The 20,726-nt window shown below is 35.6% G+C and overlaps 1 protein-coding gene across 7 annotated transcripts in view; it reads left to right on the top strand.

The window, feature by feature from the left end:
* Positions 1 to 20,726, top strand: part of PTPRM (protein tyrosine phosphatase receptor type M) — a 432,075-nt gene that overhangs the window by 218,067 nt on the left and 193,282 nt on the right. For all 7 annotated transcript variants that reach the window (XM_015855338.3, XM_015855340.3, XM_015855342.3 and 4 more), the window contains exons 8-11: positions 7,526 to 7,834; positions 11,066 to 11,175; positions 14,262 to 14,463; positions 17,836 to 17,938. In XM_015855338.3, the coding sequence (XP_015710824.2) occupies positions 7,526 to 7,834; positions 11,066 to 11,175; positions 14,262 to 14,463; positions 17,836 to 17,938 (724 nt within the window). The remainder of the gene's footprint in view (positions 1 to 7,525; positions 7,835 to 11,065; positions 11,176 to 14,261; positions 14,464 to 17,835; positions 17,939 to 20,726) is intronic.

Here is a 20,726-nt window from a genome sequence, read left to right on the forward strand (position 1 = left end):
ATATAACAAAACAAACAGTGCATGCTTTGTAATTGATATCATTGACATTCACAAGGTGATTTGGTCACTTACTCTACAAAAATACACGTACTGTGTTAGTGTTTGAAGAGTACAGTTTGCCATACTACAATGTCAAGGAGATACTCCAGCCATTTCCAAGAAAAAAGGCTAGAAAAAAATTTTCTGCTCACACTAGAACTTCTAAATGTTCATACTTTTCTCCTAGGTTCCCTTTTTTTAGACCACTGAGTGGAAAAATGTATGTTATGTTAATACGATTTCCCTTTTCTGCAGTCTGTTCATTGTGCACGATCAAATTATTTCTGTTCTTCTCATGAATATGCTTAATGATGCATAAATGTCTTCTTTAATTGTAAACCAGCCACCTGCGCCATCTCTTAGTGTATCTAAAAGTTTCTTTATTGACCGTTTATTGCCAGATGGTTTCATGTTCAAGGAATACAATGCTGCTGCTTGGTAACTGTGAAGAATGTGCCTAAGTTGACTGCCGGAGCAATTCCTCAGGCCTTCAGCTTCCTCTAAAATCTTAGCCTTCCCAAATAAAAGCAGCATCCAAGCTGTAGGCTTTCTAAATTGCATAAGAAATCTTCTACCTATGCCAGCTTCTGCAGGCACCACAGGTGAGGAGGAACACATCTGAACAAATGATGAGAATATGTACCCAGGTGTTAGGTCAGATGGTAATAATACCTACTTTGTCAACATAAGATGGACATGTAGTAGTCAGAGACAGACATAGTACTGTAAAACAACCATGTGATTAACTCCAAAAAAGGCTTAAAAGCTTGTGATAGATTCTGTGGAAAGAGACAGTTCATGTGACAAATGTCATTGGACTTCAGCATTTCTCAAGGGTTGCTTATCTACCAAAGGTAATATCTACCAGAAAGAGCCATTTTCTTTGCCATCTGACCCTACTAATTCCTAATTTGCTCTGAGAGGTATTTCAGTTTTTTACTTCTTGTTGGTTTACATACTTAAGAGGTTCCTAGGGTGAAAGCAGGATAAATTGTCATTACTATATATGTGAAGTGAAAAGTATATGTCTGTACTCCTTTGTTTTTCATTCCTCAGTTAGATGTATGCTTCCTTCACGCAAAAGAAATAAAACCTTAGTACACTTGCTTGTCTGTCTTTCAAACTCTCTAAAATTAGCTTGTCATGAAATGTAAAACTAATGTGTAGTTGTAAAATTCACTGCCAGCATTTTCCTCACTACTGGCTGATGTCTAAGTAGATTTAGAAATGAAAGGGGTTATTATAAAGTGATTATTGAATAGCTAGGTATGTCATTTTAAACAAGCAACTAAAATCTCTTTTGCAGATTCAGAATGTAATCTTGTTTGTTTCATTCATAGCTAAAATCTGATTTTGATTGTGGAGGAGTAATCATATAATGTAGGTAATTTGACAAAAATATATCCAATGTTGTTTTTCTTTCATTCTTTATTTAAATATATTCGAATTTAAATGACTCACCATCTAGAGTATACCTATAAAATGACAACAGCATAAAGAAATATTAGATTCCATTTGCTTTGGTTCAGCTTTAACTTTTACTATGAAGTGAGACGTTCCTATCAGCTCTGTCATGAAAGGAAAAGTCATGTAGAAACTGATACTTAAAAAACACTTCCAACTTTAAAAGAATGTCATTATTCGTGATTAGGTCAGTATTTTGTAACCATGAATTTCAGTCTCAAGATTTAGCCTCAATGGAATACGCATATCCATAAGTTGGTGAATAAGAGCTGGAAGTGCTAAGGAAATGTTCTCCTGTGGGATTATATCATTCATTCATGTTTCTGTATCCAGTGCTTTTGACAGTACGTTGCTAAAAGCTTAAATTCAAGGCCTCATCTAGTTTCAAGCAACAGCTATACTGATGTTTTTTTGTAATTTGTAAGCTGATGCTTTGGATGCATATCAAAATGTGCTTTCAATGAATCTTCTGAAATTAGCTCAACATCTTGGTTCTGTCCCAAGACTTTTTGTATTTTTAGCTTGTTTTTCAACTAGAAATAACACAAAGAATTCTGGTGATAAGCTGATATTAGTACTTCTGATCTCTCTTGGAAAATGAAGACCTGTACCATATCTCACATTTGAGCTTGAGGAGAAATGAGTGAGGATTCAAGCTGTCTCATTTTAAGAACTTTACCTGCTCATGTACTGCTGTGAGCTATACGTACATATTTTAGCATTTTCTGAGGTCCTGCAATCATTTTATTTTGATATTCAGTTTCTTTGTGTATATGTAAACTAGGGAAATGCTATTGTCATATTATACAATCGTATACTTAAGTCTGGAATAACTTGGAAGGGTACAGAAGGGATCCCCACATAACTGTAGGGTAACTGTGTGCTCATATTTACCTTCTTTCACTGGTGTTTTGACTGCCGAAGACATTTACCATAGGATACAATTAGAAACAAAACAATACATATGTATGATTTTGTTCCCTCTTTGTCTGGAATGTGGGAGACTGAAGTTCTGCCATCTCATAGCTCTTCCTCTCGTTAGCTCTGAAGTTCTGCTACATCCCAGTGTTTTCTAAAATGAGTACTGCGGGAAGACTGATGGAAGAGCTGCTTTAATGTAGGAGTTGTGTATTTCTGCAGGAGGGCCTCTTGGAATTGCTATTAGCAAGTAATAGTGAAAGAGATGCTCAGTATCTTCTGCAGTCATTTCCTTTTACTTGAACAATCTTACTAGCCATTGCTATTAATTTCCAAGACACAGTATTTGGTTTCACTTTCAAACTGGACTCCAGAGGAAAATGATATCACCATCATTTTATTAGTACTTCCATCTCACTAATTAATTTTCTAAAATATACATATATGTTAAAATCTATGAAGTTACAGTGCCCAAATTCTTGCCCACTGTTTCTTTCTTCTCCACAATCAGCAGTTTTTGGTATATTGAAACTGAAAAGCTCTAATCTATTAGCAGATTTGATCAATCGTGGTATTTTAAGCAAAATAAGGCTCTTCTTGAATTTCAATTGGTTGTTGAAGAACTTGTAGAAAAAATCATTACACTGATATAAAATCATTCCATTTCTGTTCAGCATGATCCTTCAGAAAACTCTCCAACCAAGTTTGCAAATAACCTCACACTGTTTGCTGCCACGTATAGATTGGATATAATCAAATAGGCGAGACAAGTGAAACAGTTTGCCTGCTTTCTCATTTGGTGTTGCCTATAGATATACAAATCTTCAGATTTGTGTTTTAAACTATGGGCAGGTGTTGTTATTTTAATAGCAGCTGGATCATAAGGCTATTCACCTATAGAAGAAACAGTATTTCACTACTTCATGTTGTACCTTCCTGAAACATAGCACCTGCGATGCTGGAGTGCAGTAGGGTGTCTGCTTACCTGGAGAACTGTAGCATGAGTAGAGCTGTCTGCCTTTATATCTTCTGCAGGTAGAGTTACACCAAAGAAGGAGAAACATGGATGAGAGACAGTGTACATAAGTATGTAGAAAGTAAGAGTTGTGATCTCTATTCTTAAAAAAAGTTCAGGCATGTAATGTTTTAGTTTGTCTGCCAGGAGGAGGGAATTTTCTGTCTCTTTATCAGTATTTCTGTTTTGTTTTTCTCCTAAAAGCTACTTCAGATTTAGTAGTGACTGACAGATTGATCACTTTTACCAGTGTTGGTGGACTGTTAAAGCATTGAATGGAGACCCTGGTATTCTCATTTGAAAGAAAACAAAGATTTAGCTCTGATCCAGTCATCAGAATTGAGTCAAAAGTGTGCTTATGGTCTCTGTCACTGTAGTAAGAAAACATTAATGAAATTACATGTGATACTGATGCTGGAGTACTGTGACCCCCATGTATCTCATAAGGAATTGATATGGAAAGATTTTAAGGAAATCTGTGGCAAAGCCAGGAGATCTTGGATGTCTGCCCTGTATGTTTAATTATTGCTATTTTATTTTCACTTCAAAGAGTTGTAAATCTTAAATCTCAGATAATCTTTTAATTGTAAATGCTTTTCTTATTTGGTTAATCCTTTACTTCCTGTGAAAGGCTAATAGAGACCAACTTGGAATTTAAATCACCAGAGCTATTACAGAGCTAAACCATGTTAATGTTTTGCCTAGACAAGAAGTAAAGTCTTCATTCCTGTTGTCAAGATGATCGTCTGAGCCATGTTCAGATGGAGATATCTGAACGCGATGCTTTTTTCTTTCAGATGGTGTCCAACATGTATCAGATCTCTGCTGCTATTGGGGTATCTCAGAGGGGCCAGAAATCCTCATACCTCCTGCATCTTCGTTTTATTTCAGTATATCTGTGATGAAAATACAAAACTTCCAGTCTCTTTCATTCTGAAACCACATTTTGATGATCAATTCTAAAAATACACCAAAATGTTTCTCTGTAATTTTGAAACTGAGTTTCTGAAAAAAACATTGTACTTGTAGTAAGAGGTAAAGTGCAAAGTTCCTGAGAAATGAGCTGTGAATTGAAGCTGCAGTGGAAATGGATCCTATCTGTCAGTCTCTGCTCCATATTCTCAGGGAAAGAGAGGAGAGCCAAGATGACTGACTAAATGGGATGCTAAAGTGCCAGGGGCTAGATCTGGGCTTGCTGGTCCCTCAGGTCAGAGCTGCAACTGTCAGACTTTCCTGCTTGATACCTGCTGAAGCCAGCAGGAGGAGAGCAGTAGGAAAAACGCTTCAGGCACCATCAGGGGAATTGGTAAGAAGTACCTGGTGCAGCGTTAGGCATGACAGGCAGTGCTCTCCTCTGGGAGGACAGCCTCTTTCTTTATGTACTGGTAGGCCTCATTTTTGCAGTTCACCTCTTCATTTGCAGCGTCGAGGCAGAAGAAAATAGCTGGGATGCTGAGGAGCAACAGAGCATCTGTTTATCTAGAGAACTGCAGGGGGAGGGAAGAGGTGTAGTTGAATGATGTCCCTGAAGGTGGGATGTCTTACCTCAGCTAATAAGTAGTGCTTATTCAGGAATTCAGGTTTGTTTGATAAAAAAATAATAAGCCATAGTCTGTTCCACAGTTTTGAGACCTTAAAAATGAGATGGAGGAAACCAAATGGGTGAATTCTTTGGTGTACAGCCCAGCATCTGCAGAGGCTCTTTCATGGTCAGACCTTTTTAGAACGTTCGATGCCACTTTCACAGTAGTCATCCACAGTAAATTTATTCCACTTGGTACAAGTAACATCTCTTTATTCCTTTGTTTTATTAGATTAAGATTGTATGTGCCATTCTCATAGCAGTGACTTCAAGATTTAACTAGTGGACTAATTTGTACTTTTATTTAAGGTAGCAGGGCATAAGAATTTCTTTCTCCTGGGTGGAAATTTTGAGTAGATTTTGATCCAGTTTCTTCATATAGCCACTCAATTTCACTTTTCAAATGCTATGAATTCGTTTTATGGTTCTAATAAAATAGATTTCTCAGCTCCCCCCATGAATTTTCTAATGTGCTTACTATGAAACTGAGCAGACTGATCCATATTCTTGCATCTATGAGCCTTGTTCAACTGCTTAATGTTGTATGTCAGGGTTGCCTTAATTTTGTTGATTTTCTAGCCCTATTTAGCCCATCCAGCTGGTGATACAGTTCCACAATGCCAATCAGATGCACTTTGCTATCTATAGTCTCACCTGTATGAAAAAAAAAATAAATGCTTAGAAGCTGATATGTAACAAATATATATATAAATATAAAACTCATTTCTCTTTAGGTTTGTCTGAATTATGCACAAATGCTGAAGGACCGTATGAAACTCTCAGAGCTTTCCAGTCTTTGAGGTCTGCCTCAAAACACAACTGTTTGTAGCAGCAACAAATACCCCAAACATCAGGTTTCTCTGCTGGGGTGTCTGAGTTTGAAAGCAAGTAAATGGCTGTACCAGTGTATCCTTAGTGTGGAAAATTTTACTAGTCTGCACCAGAAGGAAGATTGGGATTAGATGTGTTACTGAGTTCATTTTGTTTTGCCATTTTGTCACCAGCTGGGAAATATAATACACTGGTGATCAACATGTTCAGATAGTGGCAGTTAATTTAAAAAAAAAAAAAAAAAAAAAAAGCTAAGAAGCTGGAGGATTTGAAAATAAGAAAACAACTCTGCTTTGTAGATGTACAGAGAGCAAGCAATTTCTTAACACCTTTTCTTCAAGGAGCTAAGATGAATGATGTCTTTGTACACACATTCTAAGCAGGGATTTTATTTAAAAGTAAAAAGATGAAGCCCTGTGTAAATTGTTTAGAACAGTCCTGGTGAAGACATGTTGATTAATAAACATTAAAGAAGGAAGATGCATATTAATTTGTTTACGTATAAGAGGCTTCTAGCTCATTAAATGTCTTCTAAGCATTTAACTAGTGAAGCAGTGGATAAAACCAGACGTTGTCTTTAATCTTGTTGTGAGTTCCAGTATGAAAACAAACAGATTATCGCTAAGTATGTACAATAGTTCTACTAATGACATTCTTCTGAAAATGTGGGGTGTCAGCCAGCTCAGTATTTGAGCTGTAATTTGGTGGAAGTTTGGGTTCAGTTTTGTAACTAAATTGCTGGGACCAGTAGGAGCAGATAAATTTTAACATCATCAACAACAGTGCTTGGATAATTAAATTGTTGAAAATTTTCATGTTTATAGAGAGCCATCAGTTCTTGCTGTGATTTTGTGAGGTATCATTTATGCCTGGTTATCAGCCAAGAGTTCTCCAGGAACATTCAGGTGCAGTAAGATATGACTGACATGCCTTCTTTCAGGTTTTATTTTTTATTATTATTCTTTACCAGACTACTACTGCAAACAGGTTTTTATACTCTTTTAGATGTAGTTGAAGAAGACAAGAAAGAAGCTAGTTACAACTAGTGTTTATAGGAAGATAACCCTATGGACTATTTTAAAGAAATTAGAATATTATCTTAATGGCCTGGCCAAGTAGAGATTGAGTAATTGCTTTCAGTCTAACTTAAAAACAAGCAAATAAGAAATAGCTGATGAAACACCAAGCACTTTTTTGTAAAAACAGTCCTGGGAGAAAATCAACACATATTTACAGATTTTCCCTAAAATTACCTTTTATTTTTAGATACCTATTAACTTAAATGATGGCTTTTGCTTTAGAAATGTTAACATATTAATTTGTAAAGAAAATTGCTGTTATTTTTTTGCAAGCAACAAATAGGTAAAAAGTGTAAACATTATTTAAATTATAGTTCAAGTTTAAAGATAAATTTCTGGTTTTTTGTTTGCTTATCCTTTTTCACTAGAGTCACTTTCTCTATTCCTCGGTATTTTGTTCTTAGTTTTCTTTAGGCTTCTGTTCTCATTTGTTCTATGAGAGAAAAATAATGGATTTCTTTCAACTTACATGTCATACTTACGAACTGTAAAACTTCTAACTACTCTTAGGTAGTGCTATAATATTCATAAATATTCTCACTTACTGCTATAATATGCGTCAATAATCATACTAGAATTATATTGGTAATTTTGCAGATCCAATGCGTGGGCCACGGAAACTAGAGGTTGTGGAGATCAAGTCTAGGCAAATCACTATTTGCTGGGAGCCATTTGGATATAATGTCACACGATGCCATCGCTACAACCTCACAGTCCATTACCGTTACCAGGCTGGAGGACAAGAGCAAGTGAGAGAAGAAGTAAGCTGGGATACTGAAAGTTCACATCCTCAGCACACCATTACTAATCTATCACCATATACAAATGTTAGCATCAAATTAGTACTAATGAATCCTGAAGGACGAAAAGAAAGCCAAGAACTTGTCGTACAAACTGATGAAGATGGTAAGTTTTTGTATTTAAACATGTATCTACGCTGTACATGGATCCTACCTGATGATCAGCATATCTTTCTGTATGTTCTACTTTCTGTAACAAATTTTCTACCACCTTCAACAGTTTTAGAGCAGTAAGGGATCTATTATATGTATTAACACGGTCTTTTACATAATCTGTGACATTGTACATCATTTTATCATTTCTTCACTAAGCTCACAGTATCTGCGTGAATTATGTTCTGCCACTTAAAAGTACCAGTTTCAATGTGAAAACAAATTCAGATGCTGGTCCACAGTATCTTTATGTAAGCATTCCTGTTGAGTGATATGCTCAACATTAAATTCTTTTTCCTGATCTGCAGTTTCCACCACTGAATACTGTTAGTTGCTTATCCAGACAATATCTTTTGTATGTATGTATGTTGCAGTATATTGATACTCCCTCTCCTTTAGTAATTTTTAGCTAAAGGGGGTTTTCAGACCTCAGTCATTTAAGTTATGACGTAATTTATCACTCTCCTTTTTTGCAGTGTATGTAGCTGGGTTGGCAACTGAGTCTCCATAATGCTGTATTAACACTGCATGAAAAGATGCTAACATCCTTCTAAATCCTATGTGACATTATTGTGATTGTCCACACCAAGAGTTTACAGGAGTATTGATAGCTAAGGGACTATGATGGAACTTACTTTTTTAATTAGTCATTCACCAGGAATCAGTTCCACCTTTCTGGAACATGTTGTACTAAGGTGTATAGCCCCTTGGTTCCTTCTACAAGTGTGCCTTAGGCTTTTTGGCTTTGCTTATAGGAATCTTCAATTGCCTGCTCTTCAAAGGAACCTTAAAAAATGACTGGGATTAAAACAACAGATCTATGCTCCCAGTTTTAACATCTGCAGTGTTCCTGGATGTAGTTGTCTATTTTCTTCCAAATTAATGATGGATTTACTGCAAACATTTTGGATAGATTTCTAGGGGAAAAAAAAATTAAAAAATCAACAATGACGTTTCCCTTATAATAAACACTTGAAGAATATAATTTTAAAATGTTAAATCATTTAGTGTGTACTGTAATGGTTTTGTATAGTACTAATTTCTAATTGAAATATATGAGGGAGTGAATTAAACAATTTAGAATTTTAGGTTGCTAATACAACTGATTTTTCCAAGCATAGCTAACATAAAAATTGTTTAAATAAAATTAATTTTGCTGTCATCTCCTTGTTGTTATTCAGTTCAGTTGTAGGGTGCAAAAGCAAGGGATCTTATTGATGTATGTAACATTTCTGTATTTTCTTTAAAATTTTATATGGTATTTGTTTATTCCTGGCCCTTGTCACAGTATACTAAGACATCATAAAAACCATCATCAGTGGTTCAGAGTATAATTTTTTTAATATTCTTTCCACAATATTAATCAGTTTTGAAATACCGAGCTTGAAAATCTCTGATTCTGTCTCTGCAATGTTTTTGCAAATACTAAAAAAAAAAATACAGCTTTTTAGTATATTGTACGCTTTCAGCGCAGCATATGTATCTGTGTGTAACAGAACAATGAAATATGACCCAAATAATCACTGTGATCTTCAAATTACATTATAATGTATGTTGCAAGGGCTCTGTCCAGTTGAGTGTTGAGTATTTCCATGAATGAATATCCCACAGCCTCTCTAGGGAAGCTCTTAGAGTGTTTGATCTCCCTGATGGTGTAAACGCTCAGAGTTTATGGCCTTCAAATAATTTTTAAGAGTTATCATCGTGTTCAGTCATACTTTTTACTTTACTTGTGCTATATTTAATTTTTCTGCCTTTACATGTATATTATTAGCCCTATTATTCCAAATAGCTGTTGCTGGCTTTCTCCTACTTGGAAGAAAGACTTCGGGCACAGATTTAGAATTTCACTAATGGCACAATTTTACTGGTCCATGTAGGACTGGTAAGCAAAGCTCTTTGACAAGATCTTCCTCTTGTCAAAGGAATTCCTGCAAGGGACTCTGTAGAGAGGTAGGGAAATTTGCTTATAAAGTCTCAATTTAAGCTCCATTTAAATCAGTTTAACTCCTAGACCAACATGGAAGAACAGAAGAACTAAAATGCAACAGGAAGGAGTCACCAAATGTCTATCTTGTAGGTCTTCCAATGCTTTAGCTATGGGTGGTACTCAGAAGGGGGTCCAAGAAGTTATTTCAACTGTTGTTGCAGGTAGTTTCCACCTTCTACCATATGGAAAATGTGAGTCTTCTCACTGGACTTTCACATGCATTTCAGGTGAAAGTGCTCATCCATCAATGCTTTATGCTTCCTAGCAGTGCATTTTTGAAGATTTTCTTTTTACATTATGTTTCATATACTGTTACAAAACAGAATTTCAGATACATGTCCACATGCTGTTAACACACCTTCTTGGCTAAAAACTGTGTTGACGTTGGTTCTAGAATCAAATAGTTGTAGAATAAACAGAAAAAAAGAAGCAGATATCTGAGAGCAGTTGATGCATCCTTTATCAGACCCTTCTGATGTCCCTGACCATCATTCATTCTCCTAAAGTAAGAATCTTTAAGGAGAATGCCAGGTTTTCAGTTTGTCTGCATCACAACTTCCATGTGTTCACCATGCTTAAGGATATCAAGCATATAGTCAGTGAGCATCACCATTATGTGCGAAATGTGACTCATGTTTCTGAGGCTGGCATTCTAGTTCAGTAAGCTAAAGCTGTACCTCATTACTTCAGTCTTCTTCCATTTTCATACAGAAATGTTTGTATCTGTCAGTACAGAACAGGCATGCCATTGATAAGTAGTTATGACTATCAGTATTTATTTACAAGAATTTATCCCTGAGACATCATCTAGTTTCTTATTCAGTTAGTTGAATTATCTTTTTCTTTCATCAGTAATGTTCTACTGGAAAAGAGCAATTCTCACTAACTCCTTTTTATACTGAAGTTGATGCAAATTTCCTTAACAGCACTATCTTGTAAAATAAATTATTCTCTTTGCTGAGCTACCCTGGTCTTTGCTTCAGTCTTTGGAAATAATTGTGGGTGTAATTTTCTAACAGAATATATGCATTTGAGGTGTTTAACTTAGGGAGATGGGGAAGAAGTGGTTATATATATATGTTATGTTAAACAAATTGCATGGAATATAAACTGTATCTCAACAATTGATATTTTGTGTCTCAACAGAATGGGTGGATTGCTTTTATATTTGTTTTTCCTTTTCTTATTCATTAGTTCCAAGTGCTGTACCACTTGAGTCAATTCAAGGGAGTACCTTTGAAGAGAAGATTTTTCTTCAGTGGAGAGAGCCAGTGCAAACATATGGTGTGATTACTTTGTATGAGGTATCAAGCATTTGGTCTTGTTTTTCCCTTCATGTATTGTATTGATTTTTGGAAGTGCATAATTAGTATGTAATTGAAAGCAATGTTCTTTCCTCAGTTTCTGTAAAAGAAGTACTCATTTTGAAGATAGTAGCACTTACAAAGTAATAAAATCAAATGTGTAATATAGAAATGGATTACTGCAAATCCCAAGAAAGGTATTGAGTTATCAACTTGAAGAAAACTGCTATATTTAGAGCCATATGATATAGTATTCTGTCTAGTAATGTGGAACTAATATTTAAGACTGAAAGACAGATCTTAGTAGATTATTTTTTTAGAAGGAGGCATAATGCAGTGAAGACAGTCATCTTCACATTTAGGTGAGACTCATTACAGGAAGCCTATTGTAATAGAAACAAGTAGACGTAATTTTTAAGAAAAAATCTATCATTTTTGATGCAAATTCCACAAAATTATATGTTGTAGATGTCTAAAAATCGCTGCTTTTCCTCACATGGAACCTCTGCCTGAATGCCTTTTAGAAAAATTGACAAAAGACCGCACAGATTAAGCTGTCAGACAGTAATCACTGTTAAGCCTCTTACCTGACCTTACTACAAAATTGGTATTGAAATGCTTTGTTTTAAAAAAAAAAAAACAACAAAAAACCACCACCTAAATGATGTATGGTGTAAGAGAAAAGTTAAATTGAACGGTAACCTATTGATACTGTTTTGAAAACTGTTTTATTGTAAGAGGATAAAATGCCATGAAAAAGTAAAGAGTTTTTTTGTTGTTGTTGTTGGGTTTTTTTGTTGTTTTTTTTAGTAAGCTAACTGCCTTCCAGCTATTCCAACAATTGCCAATCTGCAAGGATTTGAATGTTCTACTAAATATGCTGATGTTTTCATTGATGTTTGGCTTCATGTACATAGAAACACACAGAGGCAAATCATCTGCTAATAAAGATGCATGTATGTCTTACTGTATTGATGGTAAAGTACATGCAGTGTGTATGTGCAACTTATTCTTAAAAATATGTTTCGAACTTCATCGGCTGTAATGACAGTCGTACAGGTGTTATTGAGAGGTAGAAAAAAATAGGTTGGCCTAAGTTTCCAAGGTATTCAGGACAGTAAGTCTTTGAACATCAAAAGAACCTAACATTCCAACAGCAAAGAGAATACTGAAAATAAAATACTGATATCTTCTGCTGTTTATCTTGCACTTCTCAAAACAGGGTAGAAAGAGCTAAGCAAACATTTAAAGCAGTAACTTGATTTCATTAATTTCTAACTGAAAGGTACCAGCAAGACGTATACATCCAAACCAGTTTTTGTTCTAAATGTCAACTTGGTCCAGTGAGGTAGCTGAAAATGAACAGATCAGAAAGGCCACTACCCAACTAGAACTGCACTGGGCAAGGAGTGCAGAGAAGATCAAGAAAGGCTTATACAGGTACATTAACAGTTAGAAAAGATGCCAAGAATGCATACTCTCCCCTAGTGAGCAACACAGGTAGACTGGTAACAATGGACAAGTTGAAGGATGAAGTACTTAAATTTTTTCACTGTCTTCACTGACAACTGCTCTTCACATAGCCCTCAAGCGGATGGGTCAGAAGTTGGGGACAGGGAAAGCAAAGTGCCTCCTACTGTAAGTGAGGGTTAGGTTTGTGACCACTTGAAAAACCTGAACATTCGTAAGTCTGTGGGTCCCAAGGAGATGCATTGCAAAGTCTTGAAGGAATTGGCTGACATAGTCACCAGGCCACTCTCAATGATATTTTCAGAGTCATGGTGATCAGATGAAGTCCCTGGTGATTGAAAAAAGGGCAGTGTCATGCCTATTTTTAAGGGTAGAAAGAGCAATCCAGGATACTACTTGCTTGTTAGCCTCTCCTCTGTGCCAGGGAAGACCATGGAACAGATCCTTCTGAAAGCTATGTTAAGGCACATGGAAGAGAGGGAGGCCTTTGACATGTACCCACATAACTTCCTTCTCTCTAAATTGGAAAGATATGGATTTGATAAGTGGACCATTCGATGGATGAAGAGCTGGTTGCAAGATCATACCCAGAGAATAGTGGTCAGGGAATCATTGTCCAGATGAATATCAGTAATGAGTGGTTTCCCTCAGGGCTCGACACTGGGACTTTTTAATATCTTCACCAGTGACATCGACAGAATCATGTGTAATAATGTAATGTGTAATAATTACTACAAAAAAGAATGTTACTAAATGTTATTACTTCATTATATAAAGTGCTGGAATTCACATACAAATGGAACTTTTTAAGTAAAAAGGAGGAATTAATAATTTTTATTTTTAATAGATTTCTCATGTTTAAGTTCTTGTTACAATATGTGGAAATTAGTAAATAATATAAAAACATCTGGATCAAGTTTTGCTGTGAACTTATATTAGCATTTCTAGTGAAAACTGAAAATACCGCTGGAATCAAAGAAGGAACTAAGGATACAGTATACATTTTGCATATATTACTTAGCATTTTATCTCTCTTTTCCTCCAAAGGAAAATCTGACCTAGGTACAATATAATAACTTGAAAATTTCCCAATTAGCAATTACAATATCTAAGCTTCAGACTAAAATATAAGCTCTACCCACTCTGAAAAATTTGCCTTAAGCTGCCCTTATCATCTCCTAAGGATAATCTTATTCAGAGCAAAGTGTAATTACAGTTTGAAGTAGGAGCCACTTCTTTCATTATTTGTTTATGTGATTTTATTGTTGTTTTATTTTTTTTAATGTTGCTGATCAAAACCAATTGCAAGACGGGTTCAAAAAATGGCATTGTTAAAGGCAGCATCTTAAAGGAATTAGTGTAAGCCTGAATCCATCCTTTAGAGTTGTAATCTAGCTTGCCTCTAAGTCTCCATATCTATAAAAGTAATAACTCATACCAGTTATGGCTGAGTTTCTGTGTCCCTTCGTGGAATTCAGGATTTGAAGAGAATAAGAGAGTAAGATAGCTTATCATAAAATGTCTGACAGCACATACATCAGAAGGGTTTACTGGATAAAAATGCAATCTTTGTCCATCTGCTTAAGACAGTTTATAACTTTCTTATTCTTTTGCAGATCACCTACAAAGCAGTCAGTTCCTTTGACCCAGAAATAGATTTATCCAATCAAAGTGGACGAGTCTCAAAGCTAGGAAATGAAACACACTATCTCTTTTTTGGACTGTATCCTGGCACTACCTACTCTTTTACCATCAGGGCCAGCACAGCTAAAGGCTTTGGACCTCCGATCACAAATCAGTTCACCACTAAAATATCAGGTACTTAATGCAAGAATATCATTGTTTGCATTTAATAATGACATGGTTAATTTTTTGGTTGCTTCTTTCTTCTTTGGGAATTTACGAGCAGCAAATTGAAAGTGAAATAAGCCTTTGTCCCTGAAGATGTCAAAGTGACATACATGAGTGTACCTGAAAATCTTCCCAAGTGTTTAAATAGCAGCTAGTACATTCATATTCCTATTCATGGCTATAACTTACCACCCAAGATGCCCAATGAATTATGTGCCTGCAGTCAGCGCCAGCTGCTGTTACAATGTTTAGCATAGGGGTTTTTGGACATGAGGATGAGGGCTTCATTCAGAGCTTATTCAACCTTGACATGATTCTAAATTAGTACAGTAACAGTGCTGGAAAATCTCTTTAATGAGCCATGAACAATTGAGAGTAAAGCAGATACACTGTATGTCCAGCACCCAGCTAGAAAGTGCAGCCGACTGCCAGCCAGTATACATTCCTAGAAGGCTTGTAAACTGAAGTGGGTATGAAACTGTATTAGATAAGAACATCAGAAGTTGTGGTTTTCAGATAAGAGCAGTGCGACTCTGTCACTCCTACGGAACCATGAACAATATTTTAAAGCCCTCCCAAAGGCAGTGGGACACTTAATTTCTCCAACTGATGGGATGCAATACTATTAAATATCCTAAAATCCTTATTTAATCGATGACAAAATGCTTTGCAAATCCCTTACTCTTCACTTCCATACAGTCTTCTTGGGAATTAAACTGAGAGTTGAACCTTGATAATGTTTACAGAAAATTGCCTTTGCTTTCCAGAAAAGATAAGGGAAAGCATTTGGATACAAAATCTTCTTTCTTTTTACTCTCCTTCTGTATATTTTCCCTCCCATCCGTCATTTTCTGTCCTCACAGGGCAGGAAGGGGCAGTTAATGCGTGGTGGAAATTATGCTAATTGAGGTAACTGTAGAGGAGAAAAAAAACAAAACAAACAAACAAAAAAAAAAGGTTGTTAATTTTCAAGTTAGAAAATTATTCTTGGAAGAACATCTAACAATAATTAACACCAATCTGTAAAGATGGGATCATATTCCCTATTCTCACACTGAGCAGAACGTTTCTGTGTCAGAAATGTATTTCTAACAAGCCAATCTTGGTAGGACTGTGGTCTTACCTATAAGGCTATGAGGCTCTTGATGTGTCTGTATTGTGAGGAGATGTGAAATGAAAGTGCTGAACATTTATTAAATTAAAAAAAAAAAAAAAAAGGTTTCACTGCACATTTTAGAACAGATGATGTGGCAACTCTGTGTTCTGACCAATTTTGAAACAGATCTTGCATGTTAATTCGTCTGACTTAGACTGCATTTTCATAGCCTTGATTTCCTGTCTTAAGTTGATGAGTAATACTATTCTGTACTGTAAATAGTTGCTGTGTTTCATTCTATACTTGTGTGATTGGCATTGATGGATGAAGTGATCTGTATGTAAATATTCAGTACTAAAAGGAGAGCTGGTAGCCATGCCTGCTATCAGAATTGATGGGCATGTTGTATTAGAATACTCTGTTTTCTGTTCCATATAACTTTGTGAAAAGTCAGCTGTGACAGCTAAATTTTTTTATGCTGCCTTTCTCACCCAGAAGAATTTCACCCATTTCAGGACCATAAGCTGCTTCTTTGTGGGAGCAGTGGGAGAGGAAGAATACTAATCTAGATAGAACAAAAGGGGAAAAATAGATAATGTCCAGGTATCTGTGGAGAGGAGATAAAATAGCCAGGTCTCAAAGGTAGGAGAGGGAGAACCATAGCTCATGGCCTGGGCAGAATTACAGTTTTGGTGGAAGGATGCTAAGGTTAATAAACATTGCTTGTAGGGACCTAAGAGTCACAACTCAGTAAGACTGCAAGACTTGTTAAGATGCATGTAGGAGAGCAAGGGCAAGGAATGACGCTCACAGTGTTTCAGAAATGTTTTCACAGCTTTCAGATTTGTACTTACTCTGTGATTCCTTCATTTTTGGGATAGCCAAGTTGAGAATGGGGTGTGATTTGGATAAATTCTAGATGTATGAAACTACAAAACTGAAATTAGTGAAAACTGATTTCAAGGGGCTGGAACTAGGTGATTTTAAAGTTCCTTCCAACCCAAATCATTGTTATTCAATGACAATGTTCAATGATGCCTCTTCTCCCAGGCAACAAACATGACCTGAGGAAATGGCCACAAGTTGTACCAGATGAGGTTTAGACTACACATAAGAAGGAACTTTTTCTCTCAGAGAGTGGTCATGAGATGCTGTCCCTGGAAGTGTTCAAGAGGCGCCTGGATTCCAGCATCTGAAATATTAAGCTAAATGAATTCAGATTCTAAATAAATCTTCAACAATGAGGATGATTAGCTGTTGGAAGAACTTAGTACTAAAGAAAAGATCTTTGCCTCCCCCCAAAAATGTATTTTCTGTTATAAGCTGGAATTAGTTTGGGGAAGTTCGTCGTCTTGCATCATTCCTGTGGTCAAAAAAGGTCACTGCAATGATCTCTGTTTGCTTCTGTAGCCTTTTAAGTGTATAGAAGCATATCATCATTAATAGCTGGACAATAAGTGTATGATAGACTGCTAAACAAACAATTAACTGAGCAGCCTTCCATTCAATATTGTGGTAAAAACACAACTAGGCAATAGCATTGGAAAAGAAGCAACAGCAGTAGAAGACTGTCACTGAGGAATCATTTGTAATTTGTAATTGCTTAATGGAGACACAGTTTGCAAAAGTGCCATTGAGTGTGGCTTCAAACTATGATAAACTCTCATGATGATAATCCTGTTTCATTATCATGAATGATAACTATGGCGGACAACAGGCCCATGACAGCATCAGCAGAAATGACAAGTTCCAGAGTGTATCCTTCTACTGCTGGAATACTGAGAAAGCCAGACTCACAGTTTCAAAAAATATTGCCACTTTTGCACATGCATTTGTAGATGCTCTTCTTTAGATAATTTATATATATATATATTTAAAAAAATATTTATATATTATATATAATATAATATATATATAATATATTATATATAAATAAATATAATATATTATATATATATTCATTTCCAACTTATGAACTCTCAGTACTCTCTGAAAACTTAGGTGTATTAGTTGCTGTTTGCTCTTGTAATTGTCACTGAGCTGGGATTTCTTTTCTTTATTTTACTGAATTTAGTTAAAAGTTGTCTCCTACTTGTACTGTAACTGAAAGCATACTAGACCTTTATACAGTCTTTATATTTGCAGAAGTCTTTAGGATTCTATATTCAAATAAAGATACAACTCCTGAAAGAAGAAGTACAGGAATAATGATTATTATTGCTTCTTTTCCTTTCTTATTCTAGCACCCTCTATGCCACCGTATGAACTCGAGACACCTTTGAATCAAACTGACAGCACTGTGACAGTCTTGCTGAAACCTGCACAGAGCAGAGGAGCTCCTGTCAGGTACTGGGGGAAAAGGCTTTATAAAATTAAGACCAATTTGATTAATTTCTTGAACATGTTTTCTGGGGATTTTCTACACAGCAATCAGTGTCTAAATTCATGTCTGTATTAGCTCTAATTAAATTAAATAACTGAAGAAATTGGAAGTGCTTTGATGTTGAGCATTTGTGTATTGTTTAAAGGATTTGATCCAGATGCAAGTGGCTTGTTCTTTGAAGATAAGGAACAAAGCCATGGTTCTGTTATGTGGGTGGCTTCTTTAAGGTAATTGCTTACTGCAGTGTTATAAGTTCAAGGGCATATCATATTTTCTATGCTGAGCTACTGTCTGTGATATTCTCTTTTCTTGTTTACTTCACAAATATAAGATAATCAGTTCTTAGTAAGTTAACCACTTTTCAAAATATGTATTGTACCATTCATGAAGTATTCACATTTATTTGACCGTGAGAGAAGTACAGAAGAAAACAGGAAAACCAATAGCTTCAGTACTTCAATGTTGTATAGTATGTCTTAATGAATTTCCAGTTTGCTGTGGTTAATTTCATAGCAAAATGCACATTACCATGTAAGTCTTAACACCTGTTGTGATAAAAGATGCCTGCTTTTCAGTGAAGAAAACAGAGGAATGATTATATTATTTTGAATCGTAACCAGTAATGAGTTCAATACTCTGAGGAAAATATAGATGAGGTAAATACAGGTTTTTCAGAGTTTCTGCTTTATAAATAAATCATATATATAAACAAATCATTCTTATTTAGGGGGAAGTGTTTTCATAATATTTGATTTTGATTTTTATTCTGCAGCATTCATTGCTGTATTAGATATGCTTCTATGGGTGGATGGAATTTAGGAGATTATCATTCAGACAACTTTAAGAAAAAAAAAGTAGCACTTTTGGTAAGTCTGAACAAGATGAGAAGAAATCAGAAAGCAATTAAAGCAGATACAGTGGAACTAATTTGGTGGATTTTAGGTTTATTCTACTTCATGCTATAAAGCTGTGGTGTAGTCCTTCTGAATTCAAGCATCTGGATCAAAATAATAATATTTGGACTCATTTTTGTTTAAACAAACATATTAGGCCTTAAAAAAAAAAGTTTAATTCCTTCTAACTGCACTGTGAACTAAATATTATTAATTCCTATAGCAGTAGAGATGCACCAGCAGCTTTTCTGGCAATAAAAGGAAGCTAGTTAGGAGATTAAGTAGAGTGGATGAGTGGTTAAGAAAGTAGGAGAAATTTAAAGTAACATGAAGCTATAGAAATGATAAAAAAGATGAACACGTAGTAGCAAATTTACAGAGGTCCTTTGCAGCAGGTCTTAAACTGACTGCTGCCTACAAACTCTTAATGTAAATACCTTGTGAAACAGAAAGTGAAAATCAAAGAGATGATTTCTTGATACTTTTATTGTTTTATTTTACATTACACTCCAAAGCACATCATGGCAGAGCTTGCAGAGGGCATTCTGTGTGTGGATATGTAATCGTGTTAATCTGTATTCACTGGCTGTTAGATGTTTAGTCATACTTCTTTTATGTACATCACTAAGAATGATGCCTCGTGTATTGATTGTCCTACAAGCACCAGCTTGGTTAATTCTGGTTTTTGCAACTACACTGAACTAGCAGTGTAAATGATTGCTGTTGTTGTATCGATCAGCACATCAGCCACATCATGTAAAATTCTGTTATTCCTGAGACGGATAAGGGAAGCACAAGTTTTCCCATTCAAGGCAATGAAACTAATACCTGGGGTTGCTCGGAATTCCAACTTTATTTCTGCAATTAAATTCTTCTTCTCTAATCAGATACGAAAAGTCCTGCTGTCTCCTGACTTATTTAGAATCCCCTCACAACCACCGTGACACAAAAGGGGAGAAAGGGCATGCTGATTGTTTAAATGTTGCTTCAAAAAGCAGGCTTTCTAGACATGTTCAGGAAGCTCTGTTTACAATGATAAAGTACGCATTAATCATGAAGGCCAAATGGCATTCCAGGTTGTTATAGAATTTGTACAACTGGACATGATTAAAATCTATTTTGTCAGAGTTTTAATACAACAAATACTGCTCAGTTTGTCTGTGATTCCAGGTTTTATGGCTGTTGCTGTGTTTACTTCTAGAAGATTATTTTGGAATTATGTATGTTTAAAGCAGTAGCGCATTCAGTAATGATGAATATATGTACTTAACAGTTGGCTAAGCTATTCAGATTTCTAGAGTGATTGCTGTTTGTGAGGCTTTTTTTTTTTTTAAATTTAAGATGATGGTTCTGTGGAAACTGTGTAATACTCATGTTACTGCATACATTCCTTTTTTTTTTTTTTATGGATGTGTGCGAGTCAGTAAAGTTCTAGGGAGTTTGCTTTAAAGGTGTACAAGTAAATGTTATTATGTAAGGGCTATTCAGCATATGTTGAGGTACTCACTCTTTCAATAATTTATTCTTTCAAGACAGTATCATTTCTGCCTTTCACTTCTTCAGTGCAAGTTAACCTAAAGTTCAAAGACTGTGGGGCCAAAATATCTGCAGGTATATAGGTAGGTCAGCTCCGGTTACTTCAGCAAAGGAATGCTTGTTTATTGTGAAGGTCTGGCTCGTACGTGAGAATGGAAAATATAATGCTCGATGACTGCATGCATTTAGTGTTATTTATGTATTCATCTGTTAGAAAGAGTCTTAGAGTGTTTGCCGCATTACATTATAAAAGGTTCTTGTGACCTTCTCTGGAAAAGTTTTCCTGCAAGCTCTTAGCAGCAACAGAAGCAAGTTTTCATTG

This window comes from Coturnix japonica, chromosome 2, assembly GCF_054131305.1.
Source record: "Coturnix japonica strain WE chromosome 2, WE-NBRP24, whole genome shotgun sequence".
NCBI classification, from domain to species: Eukaryota; Metazoa; Chordata; class Aves; order Galliformes; family Phasianidae; genus Coturnix; species Coturnix japonica.